At 39.7% G+C, this 16,477-nt stretch overlaps 1 protein-coding gene across 1 annotated transcript in view; it reads left to right on the forward strand.

The window, feature by feature from the left end:
* hmcn1 (hemicentin 1) overlaps positions 1–16,477 on the forward strand; it is an 82,658-nt gene that overhangs the window by 10,156 nt on the left and 56,025 nt on the right. Inside the window, exons 2-10 of the mRNA XM_061779921.1 lie at positions 7,014–7,084; positions 8,836–8,994; positions 9,072–9,194; positions 9,759–9,930; positions 10,138–10,244; positions 13,824–13,944; positions 14,086–14,349; positions 14,430–14,574; positions 14,732–14,853. Of these exons, the coding sequence (XP_061635905.1) occupies positions 7,014–7,084; positions 8,836–8,994; positions 9,072–9,194; positions 9,759–9,930; positions 10,138–10,244; positions 13,824–13,944; positions 14,086–14,349; positions 14,430–14,574; positions 14,732–14,853 (1,284 nt within the window). The remainder of the gene's footprint in view (positions 1–7,013; positions 7,085–8,835; positions 8,995–9,071; positions 9,195–9,758; positions 9,931–10,137; positions 10,245–13,823; positions 13,945–14,085; positions 14,350–14,429; positions 14,575–14,731; positions 14,854–16,477) is intronic.

Below are 16,477 nucleotides of genomic sequence, written 5' to 3' on the forward strand. Positions count from 1 at the left end.
GGTAGCCTGATTGACAAGAATGCCTGTATGCTTTATAAAACGTGTGTCAGCACACTACACATGCTGGAGGAGTTACAGGCTACAAGGATGAAGGTCAGGCTGCCTGTGCCCCCTTGCCCATGCGTCAGTGATGTGTGGGGGAGAAGTCATGAGATCCCCTCTCCATGGCTGAGTGGTAGAGACCACCTTACGTCAGTGTTTACCAGATGCCATGCTTTGCTCATGGGCAACTGTTGTCCAAACAGGAAAGGCTAATACTGTATAATCAATCTCCTTTTTTACACCACACCTGGGCAAAGCTTAAAATTGCTTTAGTAAGCTCTGGAACACAAGCTGGAAATCTCCTAATAAGCATCTGTGTGTGGTCTACTGTGCTAATCTGCTGCATCTTAGGTTTCTTTGTCAGTTTGAGAATGCATAATTATGCCTTGCTTTTTAAAACAAACAAGACACTTTGCGCAGTATAACACTCAGTCAAAGCTGAATGCACTCGTTATAAAGTGCTCAGTCATGAGATTTGCAGATTTGTGGTTGCATTGTTGCCACTTAGTGTAGAGCCTCTACTTAACTTAAAGTAATCACTTTGGGCAATAAAGTGCATCAAATAACATGCCCCAGCACAGCACAGCCATTTAATTTTTCTGTGCTCGTTCTGACCTTTCAGTGAGAAGCCTTTAGAGATTTAATAACCGAACAACACTCTAAGCCACTTTTGTCATTTTGAAGCCTCAGCCCCAACATGTCACCAAGGTGATGAATAGAGCATCTCCCTGACCTCTTTGTTGTCGGACAGCACAGTGATCAGGTTGTTTATCATGCTTTTGTTTTCAACACGTAAATCAATCACCGTCACTTTTTGATATATTTTTCTGTATTTTCCTGTGATGAACAATTTGTTAGAAAAGTTGACGTTTGGCTGAGTATGGAGCAACACTATAACAAAGACTTGGAGTCATAAATATTCTCAGAATTTTTCCTGGAACATTCTTCTTCTTGGGTTATGAGCAGTATTATACTTTATTTTTCAAGTGTACCTTAGAGTTCTGCATGGATTAATAATATAATTCATAATAAATTTAGGGGGAACCCAAGGGAGAAATCTCCATGAAGTTTTCATCTGGAATTCATCAGAACAGCATAGTTAATCCTCATCTTCAATCCTTTTATGATGGGAAAGGTCATTAAAGTATTGTCAGAATGATAGTATTGATTAAAATTGGAAGGGTTGTTAATTAGATGCTATTTCCCTCTTGTGTTAGGCGTTTCAACCGAAAAAATCATGATAATATGGCCCAGATGTATGTTTACCTGGTGTCGACCATATCCAGATCATGGAGTTCAAGTGCATGGTTGAACGCCGTTAAGGTCAAGGGTCAACAGTGGAGACAGGGGTCAGACAAGGTCTGAAAATGTATAACTCATGCCTCCCTGTGGCGCCAACCTTTGAATTCCACATAGGAACATACAGTATATCTAATCTTCACACACCTAGAATAAAGGTTATCCCAATTTATTTAGTGCAATTACATACATTTGTCTAAGGATATACGTATAAAATAAATAAATGAGAAATCCAGTTTTATCTCATTTTCATCAAATTCCTTATAGGAAAGTGTTGATTATTGGTCACTTTTAGGTATTGTAATTTGAAGCACTTTTGAATCATACATGGTTATGTGGAGCCACGATGGGTCCAACGTTAACACATTCCATTGCCTCAGCCTGCAGAATTCAGTTACTTAAGAGCGAGAGGATTATGCTCTTATTCCCTTTGAATTGTGTTTGTAGACAATACAGACTGAAAGTACTACATGCATGACTCATGCTGACAGATGACCTGCAACTTCCACTAAACACTAATTTGGGATGTTATCGTCAAGCACATTGCAGTTTAGTGTTCTTGGATGGACAGCAGTCTCAATTGCAGTTATGAATGAATCCACCAATCTGTTTCCCACACACAAATGCACATATACAGTAAGTGTCTCAAGAGATGTCCCTGTGTAGTGACCAATGGTCACACCTGAGAGCCACATATAAATTGTTGCTGTCACTTTCAGCTCGTCCCATCAAGGCCACAGCGGGTTACGTGCACAGTTTTTACACCGGATGCCCTTCCTGACACAACGCACCCACTATTTTTTTTTAAATCTAGGCTTGGAACCGGCAGTGGCTGTGTTTTTGGGCACTGACTTAGAATGTATCTCTTCACGACCGGTGCGAGAGCCACCCATAACTAGCCCTCATAAATGTACAAACAATTCCCAGAGCACATAATTAAGACATCCCTTGGGGTCACTCACTCATCTGTGTTGTGTCTCCAACTGCGATAAACCAGTCAAATGAGTGACTCATATTGGTTTCAGATCTCACATCACTCTCAGAAACAAACGCCTCATCCGGATTGCTTTGTCTCTTGTATGTTAGGATCTTCATTTTTGGTTTCATACAAGTTTGTGTGTGTATGTGTGGATTTGCAGCTCAAATGTTAGTGTGAGATCGAGGCCCGACATTCTGTGATACCACTGCTGTATTGAGTGGAGTGGTGCCACAATAAGCAGACTATAAACACGGTGGTCCTCCTCCGTGTTGGGGAACTTTCCATTACATGCTCATGCTCATTTATAGTAGTTTGAAATAAAATCCTGTCATCTTGGTCACTGCAGGCTAAAAGTCATTAAACATTGGCTACGGTTGTCTAACATGGTAAGCAGTGAGCGAATTGAGGGCTTAGAATGGAGTAGAAGGAACCTAGCTGTACTGTCGTTATGGAAAATACAAGAAGGAAGCAGAGCCAAGGCAAGGTCTTGCTTAAAATGTACAGCCCATTTGTTTTCCACCAACATCTAGATTTCTTATTAGGGAGATGCCTTGGCACTTGAATTACGTTTGATAAAAATATGAACCTAATTGTACAAAAATTAAGTTTGGTCCCAAAAGTATAACAGTGAACATGTGCATGCTCACTAATGCATGCTGAACAGCGTGCAGTTCCAATTGTGTTCTCTCAATGAGGCCAATGGAATGAATTACACCCCATAGCTGATGGTCATTGACAGCCACTCTTGTTCTGGCACATTTTACCCTGAGTCAGCAGAATGACAGTGCGCAGCATGTGTTTAAAGCCTCTGTTGCCTTTTAAGTGCCGCAACAGCTACTTGTTGTGAACTGTACATGTGAGTGTGTGGGCTCAAAAATGTAAGACCCTCACTGCCCTTTCTCACACTGATACAGTGGCAACGTTTAAGTCGACTGCCACTGAGGTCGTACCATTGGAACTCGACCAATATTTGTATTAAAAAGTTACATTTAAAAAAACACAAGGAATCAAGCAGCAGCACTGAAAGGATTTTGTTCAATCTCAGAGGTTACAAAGACTGTGCTTTTGTTTGTTTAACTATTTTTGTGAAGGACGAGCAGTTAAGACAACATAGCATTTCCTTTTCAGTTGGCCTGGTCTGCTTTGCCAGATACAGTTCTACTACTTGTAGAAGATGTCTTCTTACAAAATAATTTTAATACTTTGTATTCAGTGTTTGGGCCAAAACAATTAGTTGCTGTGCACTAAATGGCCCAGTAAAACAGGTAAACTGGTGCAGACATTTATCAGTGGCGATGTGTTCATGGCCGAACAGAACCATTTTTTTAGGTCCCAATTAGAGGGCATATTCTGAGAAAAGATGTATGGCTGCCCTGCTTTTCTGAACTGCGCTGCTGCCAAAAAAATGATTTCCTGTGAAGACATCCGTAACTGTGACCCCCTCAGTTGAGTGGCCTCTGAATTCCATGCTGTTGATGTAAGGAAAAAGAAAGTCACACCCCAGTGAATACAAATGCAATTCCAACTAAATTAGCCTCAGTCTGAATGTTAGGCTGAGGTGAAAATGACATTTGCCAACTTTTAGTCCACCTCATTAAATGATTATTTGAGGGTTACATCTTGCATGTGATGTGCAGATGTGGCCTGCATTCATGGCATTACAGATGGATGCTGTAAGAATAGGTGAGGCTTTGATTATTTGCTTGATTATTTACTTATGTCAACTTGTATTACTGTCAAACTGAGACAAAAGGAAACGTTGCAGATCTTTAGTTCTGTTTGTCTGATCTATGCTGGTCATTTTTTTCCTTGGTTGTTCTTAACAAATTTTGCCAGCATTCTTTCACTCTTAGTTCATTCACTTAGCCTTACTCATGCCAATTATGTGTTCTTTGTCATCTTGGAGACAGCATTTATTTCCTTTCCTTTTCTCTCCAGCCAGGATTGTAGTCAGGTTTCTCCTGTACGGCACGTTGGTTTGCGTCATGTAAATGTAACAAATTGAATCTGGAACACGTGAGGGATCTTTGCACACAGAAGCCACTGACATTAAATATTATTTACATAAAAACATTTTACAGAGGTATTTATGTAGCTAGTATGATTGAAATTTTTATTTTTATTTTGCCCAGCAAAGAGAGACTCACTTATTGTATTTCCTAAGGATATCACAAAAACACTGAAGAAACATTACACACAAGACAGTTTTCAACTGTCTGTAATTATTGTACCGTTCACCAATAAATAAGAATTGTATTTTGTTCATTATCTGACATTTCCAGTGTTCCTGTGCGTAATCAGTGCCAGTCCCTGCAGCATACTCACCTGAATTTTTTTGGGTCTTACTGCAAAACACTCCATTCCTGGAGAATTTCAGAATCAATATTTATCTAGCAAAAAAACATAAACCATTTAAATAAAATACATCATATACACCAGAGATGATGATTATTAAATGTATTAATGTGTGCAGATCGCTACAGACATGTTTTGCTAGTCGAACATGGTTTGCTCTGACCAATCAATCCGAGGACGGAAAAATGCTGACGTTATTGTAGGCCAGCTAGCTGGCTCTCTGAGGAGAATTTGAAATCTAATTGGTTAAAGAAAAATTCCCATTTCTAATATACTGTAGTTTAACTTACATTTTTATATGTGCCCTGCAATTGGCTGGCGACCAGCTCAAGGTTTACCCCGCCTCTCACCTGAAGATACCTGGTATAGGCTCCAGCACGCCCGCGACCCTAGTGAGAATAAGCGGTTCAAAAAATTGATGGATGCAATCTAGCAATCGTGCTGTAACTCGTCATAATTGAAAATATAATGTTCCACAAAAGATTTCTATATAATGAGAAATGTGTTTGTACAAAAGCATAAGACTCATATGGTGTCCTTGTTTTCTCTTATAGTTTTCATTCCTTCATTCATCTTCCGTTCCGCTTATCCTCACTAAGGTCGCGGCTATGCTGGCGCCTACCTCAGCTGACTTCGGGCAAGAGGCAGGGTACACCCTGAACTGGTCACCAGCCATTTGCAGGGCACATATAAACAAACAACCATTCTCACTCACATTCACACCTATGGACAATTTAGAGTCTTTATTTAACCTACCCTGCATGTTTTTGGAATGTGGGAGGAAACCAGAGTACCCGGAGAAAAGCCACGCAGGCACAGGGAGTACATGCAAACTCCACACAGGAAGGCCAGATTTGTACCTGGGATCTGAAAACTGTGAGGCAGATGTGCTAACCAGTCTCCACCACACCGCGGCTGAAATCTAATTGGACAAAATAAATACGTAAAAATAATAATAATTGGACAAAGAAAATCTTACAAACGCATAAACGTACTGGAAGCAATGCAGACAAGAAAAACTTTTGGGAATAAATTAGTCATATATAAATAAACAAATATTAGTATTTACTGTAGGTTGTAAATATAGGTCAGTGTTTCTGATAGTGTTTAGGCCAGCAGAGATGGCCTTGCTGAATGTGACGGCACACCACTGCTAATTTGTCAAAATGGGTTTGGTATAGGGTACTCTAATGAAACTTAAAAGCTTTTTCAAGTAACCCTGTAGCGATTGGTTTTTCAACTAACTTACTGATGAAGTGTTGGTGTGAACGGGGCATTGTAGCACAATTGTTTTTAGAGTTATTCAAAGAGCCATTGAAACCTCCTATAATCACCAAACTAGTTGCCTATGTGCTAATGATTTGGTTGCTCCATTTGTTATCGAACGTTTTGGGTCAGGGACCGGACCTAATGATCAAATTCAAGACTGTTGTTTTTAGGGTATTTTTTAATTTGATCTAATCATCTCAAGGTAAAAGGAAACTGCAAAGTGGCTTCTTTGTCTGCATACGTGTTGTTTTGTAGCGATCATCAGGCTCATTCCACAGCACAGCTGCAGTGGCTGAAGTCATTCAGTTTGAGTTAAGAAGAGCTGAGCAGCTCATTAACAGATAGAAAAAAAGTAAGACGAGAAACAGCAGTGACTGCCAACACAACACTGAAAACCCAAGTCTCGGAGGGTCAAAGCGTGAAAAAAATGTGAACATTTGATAACTTAAATGTATTCCCTCTGCAAAAACATACAGCAGACATATATAAAGTTAAGCCCCAAAATATTCATACCTTTGCCAAATGTTGAGCTAGAGTGATTTTTATTGTGCTGTGTGATTGTCTGGGAACCAGTCCAAGGTGTATCCTCCCTCCTGCCTTAAGTCAGATGGGATATGCGACACCTCACGCATAACATGATCAGTCCTAAAAAAAGGCTGGATGGATTTGTTGGCTTTTATATGTCGGGTATGTTTGGCTACAAGAAAGTGCTGAAAGACAGCAGGAAGTTGTGTGAGGAATGTACATTTAAAATATTTGCCAAATTTCATTGTTCTTTCATTAAAATAATGAAACTAAATTATTAATATCCCAGAAACGGTTTGGGAATACAAGCTTTTGACCATTGTAAAGGATCACTATAACATTTTGTATAATCTGCAGCATTGTAACTATAAATGTACAACATTGAATATGGCCTGTATTTAGAAAGGGTATGAATAATTTTGGACATGGACCTTGTTTAAAATTTCAACTGCCTGGAGCTAAGCGTTTGCCAAAAGCGAATGTAATGATTCTTATTTTACATTTTCTAAAACAGACATTGTTTTTAATTTTTTTGTTGTTGCAGAAATCGGACCGGTAACAATCACAACAGACCCGAAGAAATTCCAGTATGAGCTGAGGGAGCTGTACGTTCAGGTGGGTTGGGCAGGCATCAGGTTTACAGAGGTTCAGACTGGCAGCAAACGCAGGTCATGTCACAAAACAACTCATGCTGGAATTTTTTTTAGGAATGGATAATGAAGCCTAGTGAGTTAGTCTGCTACTTTGCATTCACAGGAGAATACAAGTGACTTTATTGGGCTAGTTTTTTTTGTGTATTCGCTTTACATCGTGTCAGAAGCAAGAGGATCTACAGCCCAAGAATTTGATCAGTGTTGATCAACACAAATCCATCTTAGTCTTCTATTATTTCCTATTGTGTGCACATTGCAAATGAATGAAATCTGGACTCTCCCTAACTAATGGAGACCGGCAAGAATCCCTCAGAGTAGTTTAAAGCAAGCTGTTGGCTATTGTCTGTGCATCCTTAGGCTTGAGTTTGTGCTAATCTGGTGTGTGAGTGTGTCGTGTGGAGCATGGAGACAATCTAGTTTCCTCTCACTTCCTGCTTGCTGCACTAGCATGCCTATCTGTCCTTCCTTCACCCTTCCACTTGTCCAAAGATGTTTTTTTTTTTTTAAATCTACATTTCAGTTATTGACCAATTAAGAGTTTTTAAATGTTTTGGTATCTTAGAAACAAATGTCTTCAAAAATAAATTCAAAAATAACTTGAGTATGCCAATATTGGGGTTATATTTTGGTCAATTTGGGGAGGTGTCTGAGTCCAAAAGCAGTCTGAGGACTGTCTCATGCCTGCAATCCTGCAGAGCATGTTTCTCTTTGACACAAGCAGTCAGTCAGACACAGATATTGACCAAAGAATAGCAGCCAAGAAGGGCAATCACATGCTTTTCTAATCTACTTGCTTTCTTTGTTTCCTCTCTGTATCACTCAGTTACGTGACGACTGACTGCACGCCCCACCATCTTTAAGGTCCACAAGAATTTTACGATTGGATGCGCTTTAAGTTGGGTTATGATTCACATACAGGAGAGGACTTTTATGCAACTGCAGTGTGCTCCATTCCTGGTCAATGCCCCACCATAAACAGAAGAAGCAATACACAAATTTGAGGATCAATAGCAACAATTTGGCATTTGCCGATTGTGTCGAATCTGCAATTTTATTTCAGATTGATTGCTAGATTTCATTTAAATAAAACTTTAAAGCATATTTTCATTTGAATGATATCATGTCTTTAATATTACAACCGTTCTGGAGATGTTCTGAGTTTGAACTTCGACTCAGGTTGTCCTGTGATGTTATCCGTGTGCTTGCATGGGTTTCCTCCCACTTTGCAAAAACATACATGTTAGGTTAACTGAAGACACTAAATTGTCCTCAGGTGCGAAAGTCACAGCAATTGGATGGCGACCAGTCCAGAGTGTACCCTGTCTTTGACGCAAAGTTAGGTGCAATAGGCTGCAGCTCTCCCACCACCCTAATACCCTAATAGAAAATGTATGTCATGTATGGCTGGTTTTGGTCAGTAATTTACCAGACAACATTATTGTGGAGCTGAAAAGCCAAACATTTGAAACGTTTTTGAGCAGTGGTACTGTTCTTATGCGACAAAAACTGAGCTGTCAGTGTGTTGGCATGCGATGGTAGTATGGCACAGTCAAAAGAGTCATGGCGTAACACAACTATGTTGATGTGTTGCATTTCTTCTCCAACAAAGTGTACAAGTACAGAATTGATACTACGTCAAGGAGATATATTCAAATGAATTAATTTGTGAACTATAACTTTGGAATGTGCTAACAATACTGTTTTCATTGCCAGGGTGGTGGCGACTGTCCAGAAATGAGCATTGGTGCTATAAAAATTGCCCTGGAGATCTCACTGCCCGGATCCTTCATTTACGTCTTTACAGATGCCCGGTCCAAAGATTACAAGCTCACCTATGATGTCCTTCAACTCATCCAGCAGAAACAGTCCCAGGTTTGTCTGTTATTCTTGGAAATATATATTATGTGATAATTCAGACTGACGTACATTTGTATTGTGTGTGACTGTAGGTTGTGTTTGTGTTGACGGGGGACTGTGATGACAGGACTCACATTGGCTACAAGGCTTATGAGGAAATCGCCTCCACGAGCTCGGGACAGGTCTTCCATCTAGACAAGAAACAGGTCAATGAGGTAAGAGTGTTACTAAATAGAAATGCATTCCTGCATTTCTGTACTCCTCCGAACTTTGAAGTGCAAGTTTAAAGTTGTCTGAGTCATCGGGAAAATATTTTGATTCACTAAGACATGCCTTGGCCATGGTTATAAAACCAGTCAGTCATGGTAAAACTGCAGAATTTAAAAAGGAGCAGACAATTTACAACTTCTCTGTATGTGTCTTTCATGGAATTGAACTACAGGTCTAGTTAATTAGGAATGTAGTTGGTATCAATCTTTACAAATTATTTTAATTCACTCAAAATTACTTTGGACTGTGTGGACATAACAATTGATGAATGGATTTCTAGTAATTCAGCCAATGTGTAGAATTGATTGTTGATAAATCATGCACTGAAGCAATTGATTGAAAATGGAGCACAGTAGTTTGCTGCACCCAGCAATGGCTCTGTTGAATTAGTCTCAATTAGTACAGTATGTGGTCAAAACAAGATTGATAGACAGACAGATCAGATCACAATCATCAGCAATGTAAAGATGTATTGTCAACAAGTAATGGTGGCATTTTTTATGTCATAGGTTTTGAAATGGGTGGAGGAGGCTGTGCAGTCCTCAAAGGTCCACCTGCTGTCAACTGATCACTTCGCTGGAGTCAGCAACACTTGGCAGATCCCCTTTGACCCCAGTCTCAAGGAAGTCACTGTTTCTCTCAGTGGCCCCACACCAGACATCCAGATTATAAACCCCCAGGGTAAGATAAATGTTACATACATTCAAATGTGTGTTAAGACTGTCTTTTTAAATGGACTGTATTTTTATGACACAGAACAGGAAGAGATAATTAAGATCCCATAAATAATTGATAGACAATATTTTACCATGCATGCGTAGGCTTTGAAAATGTATGTATTTTTACGAAGGGGCGAATAATAACCCCATGTTGATGTTTTGCCTCCAGGGAGGATCATGGGGAAGAGTGATGGTCTGACTGAGCTGTTGCACATTCCCAACTCTGCCAAAGTTGTCAACATCAAGGACCCGCAGACCGGGTTATGGACTATCAAGGTATAAGATCCTGTCTTTACCTGGAAATGTGAATGACATTACAACCTTGTAACAACAAATCCCAGCGCTAAGCTGTCTTTTAAAAAGACCTACAGCAAATGGTTCAGGACTGAGGTTACAAATCACACCCCACAGGCAGCTGGGCCTTGGAGGAAGGTTCTTAATTTGAATTACTGCGCTAATATGTCAGTGTGTTCAGATACAGTGATAACCAATCAATTTGACATGCATGTTTTCTCCAAGCAGTCCAGGTAGGTAGTGAAGAGGCTGAAACACTCACCTATATTTTTGCTTGGGCATACATCCTGTAGCACCATCCTTGTATTGTTGAAATTAATGGCACCCTTCTATCAAAGTAATGCCAATTGGGACACACATTTCACAGTGTCAACGCCAGATGTTGGAAAATGACAAGCATTTTTACCTGAGTGATTTGTGGAAGGAGCCATGTATTCTTTGCTGATCCCTGCTGTGACATTTACCCGCATAGCTTCATTATTGTGTCAGTACTCACTTGATTTACTGGGAAACCTATGAGCTCCATAAATGTGGCATCCCAAATGACTCAGGTGCTCCAGTGAAACATTTTTTTTTTAAAGTTCACTGTTTTAGTTTTACATAGGGATTTGGCTATTTATTGGAACTGTAACACACACCATGACCAATGAATTCATAAATAATGGGTTGCTCTCAGCTCTTCTGTTGCTCTTAAATCTTACTGCTTTAGCGTACCAAGAAATTTTTTTGACAATTTTATGTGCTCAACCTTTCTGTTCCAGTACTACTGTGTCCTCAAAAATAATGTTTAATGCACTTTGAGTCCAGTTCTGTCTTACAAGGTACAATCAACGCCACTGGTTCCCAACCTTTCCTGTGCTCTGCACAAAAGGTTTATGGTCTTACACCTCTACAAAAAGAGTACTGTGTATAATCTGTTGTTTTTAATTGACTAAGAGAAAATAATACAGTATATGGTTGCTGCCGAATTAAAACATCATTTCAATTTATCAATTTGATGTATTGTTAAAATTTGGGAGCCTAACAACCAGTGGCAATTTTCTTAACAAGAATCAGGATTTTCCACCAGAACTGTCCTTTAAACATGTACAGTACTTCCGCATCACATAACATTGCCCACAACCCCCCTCACATTTTGAGGACAAGCAAAGATGGTGAAGAGGGAAGTTATTACTTTGTTTAAATAAAGCAAGTGCAGAAAAGCTTGTAGTGATTGTAATCGTAATGTTTTTGAGCAGCTGGGTAACAATAAAGGTACAATTGTACTGAATAGAGTTGGAAATGAATCTGATTGGTGCATCTGGTTGTCACAGGCAGCCATTATTAGAGAGCATTCAGTATGTCCTCATCTAGACATAACAGAAAAGACCGCTTAAGAATATGAAAATATGACAGTAACATCACTAAATATGTTCCATAACAAATAAAAATTTCTGGGTATGTTTCCAAGCAAGTCAGAGTCCAAAAGCCGCAGCCGTTGCAAATACAACCCCAACTAAGAGATCCATCTTCCGTTCCTATGGATGTAATGATCAGGTGCCCCAATCCAATGAGCTGTAACACTCTTATTACTCATTATGCTCAGTGCACTGGCCCTGCTCTCATATATTGCTTCCAGTATATTGTGTCCAACAAGGTCCTTCCATTTCTCACACAGGAAGGCAGACAGGCAGGCGCTCCGCATTTCTAACTTGTTCTTCTTTGGTCCTACTTGGAAAGATTTGTACAATAGGAATATTCAGCATTCTGTGTGTTACTTCTGGGAGCTCTTTTCATCTTGTGATATTTAAACTTTTCATTCGATTTTTGCGGGAACTTGAATAAAAGTACTTTATAATTACATTGACAGCTTTCATCTAAAGGCTTCTGTCCCATTTGATCACTTATTGTATCGTTCCTGTATTCTCATTTATCTCAGTCCAATAAAAAGAGAAAAAAACCTTCCTGCATTCTTGTTCATGGTGTTGACCATGGAGCCCTTTTCCAAACTCAACTCCTCCACAGCTCTTTGCTGTTTTCAAGATTAATATGAACTCTTTCTCATATGTTTCTCAAAGAACTGTGGAAACACACTTCATGGGGATTTGAGTAATGCTGGTTTTGAGTAATGTTAATAGTGTGTGACAGGACAGAGAAGTCTAAAGGTCTGGCCATAGATTGTGTTTGAGAAGGAATTGGATCCGCTTTAATCTGCTTCCAATCAAATATTCTACAGCGGGGTTGAGGAAGGTGTTTTACCCAGCTGTCTTACATGCAAAATGTCTGTTTCCAATATTTCACACTTGCGTGGTTTTTCTTCCAAAATGTTTAGTTTACTCATTTAATATATACAGCTTTGAACACTGTCTTGTTCTTCACTGTAAAAGTGGTCAGTGTGTTAAAATGGGTTGTAAATTGCACATTTCATAATGATGTCTGCACCTAATCCATTTTGTCCTTGTGGCATTGCATTGCTTTAGCAGCTTCACTTAGCAGATGTTATCTTCCCAGTATTACAGTATGTACAAAACTAGAACCCACTCTGTTGACTAGCATTCTTTTGAGAGGGTGTTTTGTCATCTTAAAATAGTGTTCTCTTTCATGTTAGGCAAATGCTACTGACAGTTAAAGTGCACCCACTGCTAAGGCTGCGACACCTCCAAGGTGTTTTACCTCACCACACATATACTTTAATCGTAATTACTCAGTCTCCAATGTGGGCCAGGCATCAAAGAAGAAGACCGTGAGCCATTCGATGTATTTGATTATAGTGATTGTGTGTGTCTAATTAAAGTACAGTATGAATGTCTGACTGATTGGATCATTTTCAAATTGTGGATGTTTTATAAGGTCATGTGTAAGATGCTTGAATGTCAGACAGTCAGACTTAATCATTTTGGCTTGTGGACACTTGCAAGCACACAAAAGGCTGTTATTGAACAGAGGTCCTACCTGCTCTGTCTGTTTTTGAAAAGATAAAAGCAACAGCTGTTCAGAATGGTTAACAGCAAAGATTTGTAGTGAATTCCAGACAGAGCATTTACAGGCTAATTTCTGTATACCAGTAAGAGCCGACCCCAACCATAATTTGATATACTCAAACAGGCAAACATACCGAGCGGCACACCATGAGACAAGGACACTAAAACCCAAATGCAGTCAATTACAGTTAGTGAAGAATTGCTTGATAGAGGCTAAAGACATGTAGGTGTAGTGGGGTGGAGTGCAGTATATCATTCGTCAAAAAGAACTAAAACCCATGGAAAACGTGAGCAAGGAGGTTACAACCCTTGTGTGGCCTCTTAGTTGAAAGTAACAAGAAGGCTAAAAACAGAGTATTAGCTAGCAGAATTAGCTAGCTAGGAAGCTACAACCTACAGGTCATCTTCTATTATTATTTGAGAGCAACTAACAAGGAATGTAGTAAGGCTGAAACCCAGCTATTGTTGCGGTAGTCCAAATTCATATTGCTGATGTTTATATATATATTACGCAGATCCGTACAATTCTGGGTTCATTACGCATGAACAGTTTATGAAGGGTTTGGGAGATTTATTACATGATCTCCTCTTTTAATTTCAGACTTCTAGTGAAGGAAGACACTCGGTTCGAATCTCAGGTCGCAGCAGTATAGACTTCCGAGCTGGGTTCTCTCGAAAGCCCATTGTGGATTTCAAAAAGACAGTCAGTCGCCCAGTCCAAGGTTAGTGAGGTTAAATTGTTTTTCCAAATAATAAGGGGCAACACAGCTTTGTTTGTCTTAAATCATTATTTTCAATTTTGTGTCATCATCGGACTAGTTTTTGAATATTACAATTCAACTATAAATGAACATTCTGTCCAGGTGTTCCCACCCACATCCTGCTGAACACAACTGGTCTTTCTCCACCTGCTCGGGCTGACAGGCTTGAGCTCTTGGCAATCACAGGCAAAGTTATTAAAACTCTGCCAATCCGCTACTACCCTGAACGCCAACCATACAGCCTCTGGAACGTCACCGATTTGATTCCACCAAATGAAGCGTTTTTTCTGCGGGTGACAGGATATGACCGGGACGGTTTTGTGTTCCAGAGAGTTTCCAGTGTGTCCTTTTCAAGTATTATCCCAGGTCAGCGATGCAGGCTGTAAATATATTGACAATATGCACAATAAAGGATTAACTTTGCTTTCGGATGTATCTCTTGTTAGATGCCCCAAAAATGCTGATGCCAGCAACTACGCATGGTTATTATCTCCAGAAAGGGGCTGTTAGATGTCAAGTGGAAAGCCTGATTCCCTTCACGCTTCGCTTCAGCAGGGATGGAAGACGACTTGGGGTGGATCAGCTATTCAGGTTAGAAGTGACGATGACAAGGACACTAAACCGTTTTAACTGAAAACAGAAAGAAGCGATTTCACATTGTACAATTATCATCCAGATAACCTGAAAATGTACTTCAATGTTCTGTATTGTTGGATATCCTAAAGCTCTGAGACTTATTTGATTCCAGTGAGTCTGACACGGCATCATGGGAGATAGAAGAGGTAACTTTAAAGGATGAAGGATACTATGAGTGCATTGCCGTCAACAGTGCTGGGACAGGACGAGCTCGCACCTTCCTGGATGTATCAGGTAAGCACAAATTTGAACACAAGTCACTTACACTTACATATGGATATTTTCTAGGTTAAAATAATAATATTCACAAGCATCCCTGAATTCATTCAAACTGCAATTTTACGCATTTTTGTCTTCAATCAATGGGAGATAATAATAATAATAAGTTGTTTCTGTGTTTTTTATTTAATAAATAATAAATGAATCTTTGTTCATTTCAGTTAGTAAAACTATAAGACTGGTTAGCACATCCTCCTCACAGTTCTGAGGACCGGGGTTCAAATCTCTGCCCCGCCTGTGTAGAGTTTGCATGTTCTCCCCGTGTCTGCGTGGGTTTTCTACGGGTACTCCGGTTTCCTCCCACATCCCAGAAACATGCAGGGTAGGTTAATTGAAGACTCCAAATTGCCCGTATGTGTGAATGTGAGTGTGAATGGTTGTTTGTTTATACGTGCCCTGCGAGAGGCTGGCGACCATTTCAGGGTGTACCCCGCCTCTCGCCCGGAGTTAGCTGGGATAGGCTCCAGCACGCCCGCGACCCTAGAGAGGAAAAGCGGAACGGAAGATGAATGAATGAATGAAAACTATAAGAGAAAACAAGGACACCATAACACCATATGAGTTTTATGCTTTTGTACAAACACATTTCTCATTATATATAAATCTTTTATGGAACATTATATTTTCAATTATGACGAGTTACAGCACGATTGCTAGAAGTCATATTTGTCCAAATGCTGCTTTCCAAACTTCCTGCTTTTTGAAACTCCCCCAAGCTCACTTCAAAGGAGGCCAAGGATAATGTCGGGAAAAAAGTTGAAATTCCGAAACCTACAGTGGGCTTGCAAAAGTAGTCATACACCTTGAAACTATTATTTTGAGGCCATTTTTTGTGTGTGTACTGTGGGATCTTTAAAATGTAAAATGGCTTGTCTCAATAAAGGTTGGAAAATATTGAGTTAATCAATGTATCGCTTCAGTTGTTCAAAAGACATCGTTGTTAGCCACAACATTTTCCATTATTCCCGGGCCAGTCACAGTCAAAACAGGGTGTAAGGCACCCAAATTTACAAATACACAATACACATTCAGATGTCATACGGATACGAATAAAGGTTTTCCCAATCCAGAAAATCTCAGCATCGGAGCCCAAGTTTCCATTTCCTCTCTCTGCTCCCTCGTCTTCCTTTTTTCACAGTTTAGCTTGACTTGGGAGCTGCGGAAGATTGGAGGGGAATTGATAACACTCCACATCTCAAGAAATAGCGAAAGCTTTGTAGGATAAGACGTTCACACTTGATAAATTAGGGTTAAACAAAGTCTGGTAGAGGTTTTTATAGTGTGGGTTGTTTGGACCAGTTTAGCTGGAATATAATCATTAAATAGATCAAAGACATGGACCCATGCTAAAATGATGGTGGAAAATGGGAAAATCAACAGTTATGTCTGCTTCTGGAGCCTTTATTCGCGTTATATATTTCATTCAGCTGGTAAAAAATACCACACATCATTATCTTTTGGAAGTCAGCGTTATTGAGTTTTGTCACAATACGTCACCAACGCTGTTCAATTAGTTGCGGCTTTATCCCAATATATATATTTTTTCTCTTCTACCGTTGGTCTGGCATTAAGTGAACCT

This window comes from Phyllopteryx taeniolatus, chromosome 7 (assembly GCF_024500385.1).
Source record: "Phyllopteryx taeniolatus isolate TA_2022b chromosome 7, UOR_Ptae_1.2, whole genome shotgun sequence".
Lineage (NCBI taxonomy): Eukaryota > Metazoa > Chordata > Actinopteri > Syngnathiformes > Syngnathidae > Phyllopteryx > Phyllopteryx taeniolatus.